The 7,608-nt window shown below is 46.4% G+C and overlaps 1 protein-coding gene across 1 annotated transcript in view; it reads right to left on the reverse strand.

Annotated features, from left to right (window-relative positions):
• Positions 1-3,893, reverse strand: part of CLEC2L (C-type lectin domain family 2 member L) — a 7,840-nt gene extending 3,947 nt beyond the window's left edge. Inside the window, exons 1-3 of the mRNA XM_008073523.2 lie at positions 3,788-3,893; positions 3,516-3,590; positions 419-585 (exon numbers count right to left, since the gene is read on the reverse strand). Of these exons, the coding sequence (XP_008071714.1) occupies positions 419-585; positions 3,516-3,590; positions 3,788-3,893 (348 nt within the window). The remainder of the gene's footprint in view (positions 1-418; positions 586-3,515; positions 3,591-3,787) is intronic.
• Positions 3,894-7,608: the final 3,715 nt, after the last annotated feature.

The raw sequence follows: 7,608 nt of genomic DNA on the forward strand, positions 1-7,608 counted from the left end.
TTTTTTTAATGAGTTGGAATCTCACTCTGTCGCCCAGACTGGAGTGCAGTGGCACGCTCCTGGCCACCGCAGCCTCGACCCTCTGGCGATCCTTCCACCTCAGCCCTCCAAATAGCCGGAAGTACAGGCGCGTGCTACCACGCCCAGCTAATCTAATTTGTAATTCTTACACTTTACAATAGTAAGTTGAGCTCAGCCAAGAAGGCTTGGATTGAAATAAGAGCCCTTGACAATGGAAGTGGAAACTGAAGTCACTCACTGACCTGCTCAGACCCCTCGCGGTCTACCTGCACACCTCATGGCTATGCAGTGGCTCTGGAGACATGTCACGGGGGACACTGTCCTTGGGGTGTGGCTCTCCCCTCAGAGTCCAGGGAGGGGGTACAGAGGATCCCTCCTCCAACCTCAACGCACTCACCAGCTCCTTCTGGCTCTGAATCACAGCCAGTGCAGCCTCATGGGTGTGGCAGTACTGCCTGCCTGTGTTCCAGTCTCGGGGTTCCTCAGAAAAGAAGTAGCACTTCCTTCCATACAGCAGCCAGTCCTCTGGGCAGGGCGCCTCGCACTTGATGCAGCCCTTGGAAGCTGCGGGGAAGAAACCAGCTCAGCATCTGTCAGCACCCCTGGCCACCATCTTGCCTCCCACTCCAGAATCCCACTCCATTTGTTCTGGCCCCTTCCCCCTGCCTGGACTTCAGGGTACATGGTCCCCATATCACACACCAGACATACTCATGCCCACACCACTTGGGCTAAAGCACACCACCACTGCCCACTTCAGTGACACTGTGGATGTGGCTGTCCTGTCACAGTGCCTGGAGGTAAAAAGGCTGGCGACCCAATGAATGAGAAAGGAGAATCTCGGAGGCTGGCAGGAATATCTTGTGAGGAGAAGTAACAGCAGAGCAGCCCCTGGGTGAAGATTTCCTGTCTCCAAACTCCTGAGTGATGGAACCCCGGAAATTTGGGAAGTTTGAGCAGGACCTGGACGCCATAGGTTCTCTCTCTCTAGTCAGGGCACAATACATCTGCAGGATAGACGGCCTGCTCTCGTGAACCACACTGTAATTAGCTAACGAGGCTTCCCATTCCACATGCTGAACTGCTGGACAGTTCTAAGTGTTGAGTCCCACTCTGCCCTCCTGTGGCCTAGATCTACTGGTCTAGCCTCTGCCCTCTGGCATACCCTGAGCAAGCCCGTTCCGTCTTCTACTTCCTGCTTGGTAGACACCAGCCTCCCCTCATCTCGCTGCTCTGCATCTTGCCTGCTCACAGCAGCGTCCCCACATTACCGCTGAAATTCTGCCACCAGACAGACCAAGACACATCAGATGTGGCTCAACCAGCAGCGGTGGCCACATGCTGCCTTCCAGCTATGCCAGGTCTCTGTGGGCAGATGCTTCAGTGAGCAGGCCCTGTGAAGCATACGTGCACTTTTCTGGGAAGGAAGGTCTTCTCGAAGAGCCTCCTTACCAAAGCAATGAAGCTGCAATCTCAGATTGTTTTCACATGATCTGTTTCCAGGCCAGCTCTCCCAGGTCCAGAACATGTGAAAAACCACTTTTAGAGACAAATGCAGAACCTGATATTTATTTCTTCCACATTGATCTCATTCACTTTGGCTCATCATTTGAGTTTTTAAAGATACATTTTAATCTTGATTTTTTTCCTCCCATCTGTGATATGGAATTATGTTTTGGGGTTATGTCAGCTGTAATTTCCATATGTATGCTCTCTGTTTTCATACAAGTGATGACTAAAATGTAAACCAGAACACAGCCAGGAATAGGCCCAGGGCACTCAAGCCCCTGGGAGTCTACAGCCACGTGGTCACCAATGAATTAGTCGACACTCCCTGGGCATATCTGTTCATGAGCTGCAAGCCCACCTGGGAGTATGGTCCTTGGTGTGGCTGCAATTCAACTGCTTTCCCACAAGGATCTTCTAAGAAACTTTTGTTTTATTGAAATGATAAGCTTCTATGTCTACACATGGCCCTGACCTCCCAGCCTACCAACAGAATCAAGGGAAACTGCTTGAAGTTGTAGTAATTAATCAGGATGACTCCACATTGGCCCCAGTGGCTACCACACCCATTTCTAAACACTCACAGTCCCTTGCTGGTCAAACAAGCCCTGTAGGGGAGGATTTGGTAGGAATTGATATTTTTGGTGTGATTCCCCCATTTTGAAAGGTCTACCTCTCGCCTTATGACATTTCTCAAGGATTCAGGACACTTTTGCAAACCCTTTAGAACCATGGCACACTGGGACTCAAATCCCTTATAAGTACCCACATTCATATGGCCCCACCTGCCCTTAGTTGCAGTTCCCACCTTTTAAAATTGTTTGACCCTGGAAGTCCCACATACCACTCCATTTCTCAGGCCTCTCTCACGTAGAATGCTCTGTTCTCTTGATGGGGTCCAGAACATGCCACCCCAAAACATGCCACTTTGGCATAAGGATAGTTTTGAGCTGAAGCCAATCAAGAATCAACAGAAGCAGGAAGAGTTCTCTGTCTGCCCCTTATCTGCCTAAAAGTAGGGCACACATTTCTCTTTAAGGAAGGTGCTGTGCGACCTCCCATCACTCCCTGGACCCCGACTCCCTATCCCACACAAGGGAAGGAAGAGTGACTCATCATCAAACCAAGGAATCAACACCATAGGTTGCATAAACAAGCCTTTATCTTCTATTGTTCTCCATGTTTCCTTCCCCCAGTTTACTATCCCTCAAAGCCCAAATCATCTTTCCTTTGTTAAAAAGGAATATAAGCTCCTGAGTCTAAATGCTTCTTTGAGTTTTTTACTTTTTCTGTGAATTCGCATGAACATAATAATAATAATCATGTGCCTTTTCTCCTGCTAATCTGTCTTGGATTGTTTAATTCACAGATCCCCAGACACTGAACATAAGAGAGTAGAGGGAAAGTTTTTCCCTTCGCAGCATCTTCTACCTTTTGATCTCTGGGAAACTCCTATTCATGTTTTAGGGTTCAGTGCACACTTCCCCCTCTGGGAAGCTACCAGGTGGTAATACCTCTAATACTGCACTTACCCTGGACAAGGGAAAGAGTGTCATACTCACACTCTTTTAATCCCTAACACTTAGCCCAGGGCCTAACATGCAGCAGGGCTCAATAACTATTTGAATGAATGTGATCTTTAAAGACCCTTATCCCCAAACCGTCTCCTCCAAAAAACATTGCCTACCGGTTGGGACAGGTTATATCCCAACCATGTTTGCTCTGAATTCTCACAGTGCTTTCAAATCACACCTAAGTAACATCTCCACTTTACCTGCATGGCTTAATAAAGGGGATATGTAGAGTCTGTGTATGAATATATTATTTTAGGCTAAAATCTCATCGACAACCGACACCATGTATTTTCTACTTACTTTGTCCCTTAAAGAACTCCTGGCATGTCTGGAACCTTCCTCACCTAATGAGATGTGCTTTTGACAATGAGTGTGCAAACTGCATTGCATAAATGCTCTGACATGCACGCTCACCCAAGATGCTCATCACCACCAGGATGGCAAACAGAAGGACCGCGATGGCACCCAGCAGGAGGCGCGTGGTGGTGTCTGGGGAGAAGAGAGAGAGGTTCAATATCCCACCATTCACCCCCTACCAGCCGCCCCCCACCCAGCCCCACATCCCACCAGTGAGAAACTTGGAGGTGGAGCCCAGCGAGCTGTGTTGACAAGCCCTCTGGGTGACTGGAGCTGCTGGAGCTGAGAAGCACTCTTCTTCCCATTTGAGGCCCTCCCAGTGAGGTTACCCCCTGCCCACACGCTCTTCTCATGATGGCTTTCCACCTTCAACCTCCCGTTGCTTCTCCCCACGGTCCCAGGTTTCAACCACACGGGCTCCTTGAAATAACCCATTTGGCCCTCACAATCCTGCCACTGGGCCTTTGCTCCCCAAGCACTCCTCCTCTACCAATACCTCTTGAAATTCGACCACCTCCACACTACTCATCCTCTTCCTGACCTTCTGTGTTCTCCCTCTGTTATTTTTATTTATCTACTTTCTTTTTTTTTTTTTTTTTTTTTGAGTTGGAGTCTCACTCTGTCACCCAGACTGGAGTGCAGTGGCTGCTCCCGGCCACCGCAGTCTCGACCTGCTGGGCTCCGGCGATCCTTCTGCCTCAGCCTTCCAAGTAGCTGGAATTACAGGCATGCGCTACCATGCCCGGCTGATTTTTTGATTTATTGTAGAGATGAGGTCTCGCTGCCCAGGTGGGTCTCGAACCCACGGGCTCAAGCGATCCACTCACCTCAGCCTCCCAAAGGCGCAGGATTACAGGTTGAGCCACCGAGCCCAGCTATTTATCTACTTTCTTGTTAAAACTTAACATTTTTATTTTATATTTAATGAAAGAGCTCTTTTAGATTTTAGACATAGGTTGTTTTTAAGTTCTTTTGGTTTTTTTTTTTTTGAGTTGGAGTCTCACTCTGTTGCTCAGGCTGAAGTGCGGTGGCATGCATGCTCATGGCTACTCCAGCGTTGACCTGCTAGGCTCAGGCGATCCTTCTGCCTCAGCCTTCCAAGTAGCCGAAGTGACAGGCGCGCACTACCACGCCAGGCTAACTTTTTATTCATTGTGGAGACGAGGTCTCGCCAAGTTACCCAGGCTGGTCTCGAACCCGCAGGCTCAGGCAATCCACCTACCTCGGCCTCCCAAAGTGCTGGGATTAGAGACTGAGCCACAAAACCCAGTCGAGATTTTCTTAAATGGTGATAAAATACATACAACATAAAATTGCTACGTGAACCATTTCTAAGTGTACAATCAGTGATATTAAGTACATTCACAATGTTGTACAACCATCATCATGATATGTTGCAAAGTGTTTTCATCTTCCTCTAGAACTGCAGTCTGTTCACAACAACTCCCATTCCCTTCTCTCCCCTAATCCCAGCAACTGTCTCTGTGAATTGGACTACTCTGCTCATACAAGTGAAATTCTACCATATTCACCTTTTGTGTCTGGCTTCTTTCATTTAGTGTTATGTTTTCAAGGTTCATCCACATTGTTGCAAGAATTAGAACATCATCCCTTTTTATGGACAAATAGTAGTCCATTGTATGGATAGACCACATTTTACTTGTCCAGTCATCTGTTGGTGGACACTTGGGTCGCTTTCACCTTTCGGCTATTGTGAATAATGCAGTTATGAACATAGTTAAAAATAACTGTTTGGGTCTCTGCTTTCGATGTTTCCGGGCATATGCCTAGGAGTGGAGTCACTGGGTGGTAGTATTTCCACTTACCTTTTTGAGGACCTGCCAGCTGCTTTCCAAAGTGGCTGGGCCATTTGTCATTTACACCAGCAATGGCATGAGGGTTCTAATTTCTCCACATTCTCACCAACACTTGTTGGTTGGCTTTTGTTTTTTTCATTCTAGCCATCCTAGTAGGTGTGAACTCCCTTTAAAAATTGTTTTTGTTTGGATTTCTTTTTAACTATTTTAAGTATAGCTGAGTATAATTATATTGTTGTGCATCCCTCTTTCAAGGATTTATTTATTCTTAAATTTTTATGTTTATGTTTTTAGAGACGAGGTCCATTCTAGTCTCAACTCCTGGGATCAAGCAATCCTCCCACCTCAGTTTTCTAAATAGTTGAGACTACAGGTGCATGCCACCATGCCCTGCTTTTAAGTGTTTTTTAAATCAAAATTATGCATAAACATAGACTAAAACAATGCCTCCATAGGTCAGTGCCACTCTGTAGACTGCTACTCATCCACGATGATATAAGTACTAAAATTGAAAGGAAGAATTTAAAGCAACTTAGCAATATGCTGACATCCAAGTGCATGATCATACTTCTAGTAATTCATTTGTATTGCCCTTTACAAAGGACTTGGAAAAGAAAGCTTTTTCCTTCATCAAGGATAGTCTGAAAAGCACACATTTAAATAATTATGAAATTCTAAAAGGCTTAATTAAAACATAATAGTAGGCTGGGTGTGGTGACTCAGCCTGTAATCCCAGCACTTTGGGAGGCTGAGGTGAGAGGATTGCCTGGTTCAAAACCAGACTGGACAACTTGGTGAGACCTTGTATCTACAATAAATCACAAAAACTAGCTGGACGTGGTGGCCTGCATCTGTAGTTCCAACTACTTGGAAGGCTGAGGCGGAAGGACTGCCTAAGCCCAGCAGGTCGAGGCTGGAGTGGCCATGAGTGTGCCACTGCACTCCAGCCTGGGCAATAAGAGTGAGACTCTAACTCAAAAAAAAAATAGTAATGACACTGCCCCTTCCCCAGAGCTAACCACTTTCAAGTCTTGTAGCTGATTCTTTTAGTAATTGCTCCAAATCTCTAAATGCCACATGTATGTAAATAGTTCTAGACTTTTCCATTTTAGATATAACTCAACTTCCCACTATAACGATGAAGACCTAATTCTCTCTGCACTATATTCTGCCCTGACCACCTACTTTCTGCTTTCTCAATATCACAGTTTGTGTTAGATTGATAATTTGGTGCCATCTTCTCATGACCATCGAAATGGTGCTCCAAGCAAAGCCACGCAGTGCATTATGATCCCGTCACTTCCACAGAACTTCCTGTTTCCCTGTTGGCTAACCATGCTCTCCTTCCTCCTTTGCTTAGTTAGTCTTTACCATTATTCCAACCCCAGAACTCCTCTTAGATGATGACATGAAAGGTAGAATTCTATTCTACCTTTGCCTTAGCTCAGGCTGCTGTAACAAGCTATCATGTTCTGGCTTAAACAGACATTTCTTTCTCGTAGTTCTAAAGACTACGAATACCCCCTCTTAAAGCATCCTATGCTTGCTTGCTTGCTTTTTTTCTTTTTGAGTTGGAGTCTCACTCTGTCACTGCCCAGGCTGGAGTGCAGTGGCACACTCACGGCCACTGCAGCCTCAACCTGCTGGGCTCAGGCAATCCTTCCACCTCAGCCTTCCAAGTAGCTGGAACTATAGGTGCGCACCACCATGCCCAGCTAATTTTTTGATTTAGCATAGAGAAAAGGTCTCGCCAAGTTGCTCAGGTTGGTCTCAAACTCCTGGGTCAATGCAATCCTCTTGCCTCCACCTCCCAAAGTGCTGGGATTACAGGCATGAGCCACTGCGCCCAGCAGCATCCTATTTTAATGATGCAATAATTTTCTCTCACTCTTCTCTCTGAAGATATTATTGACAGTTTTAGGGGGAGGAAAGGTAGGCAGAAAGTTTATTTCTCCCCATATAGTCTTTGTTTCTTCCAAGTTCCTTTTCCCTGTTCACTTGTTTTAGTCTCTAGCTTCCATGTTAGAGACCTCCCTCAGATGTCTAAAGATCCTTGTGTATCTGCTTATGATTAAGGCAGGAGGACTAACGAGTTCAATAGAGACTCTGAGTCCGTGGGTGGGGTGTATGACACAATAGAGTGAGTGATCTGGCTGGGCTGATCTTTGGGTCTCTTGGAATGTTGGTCTCCTTACATTTTTCCTCTTGGGTGGATTAGAGTCCCTGGAGAAGGCTCTTCTGTTTTCTCTCCTGAAAATAGGGCAGGCGTGGGAAAGAGACAGGGAGGCTGTGCTCAGCATTCAACCTGTAACTGTTGACTCAGTTGCTTGCTC

The sequence above is a fragment of the Carlito syrichta genome, unplaced genomic scaffold (genome assembly GCF_000164805.1).
Source record: "Carlito syrichta isolate Samal-C Ts95f unplaced genomic scaffold, Tarsius_syrichta-2.0.1 Scaffold315923, whole genome shotgun sequence".
NCBI classification, from domain to species: Eukaryota; Metazoa; Chordata; class Mammalia; order Primates; family Tarsiidae; genus Carlito; species Carlito syrichta.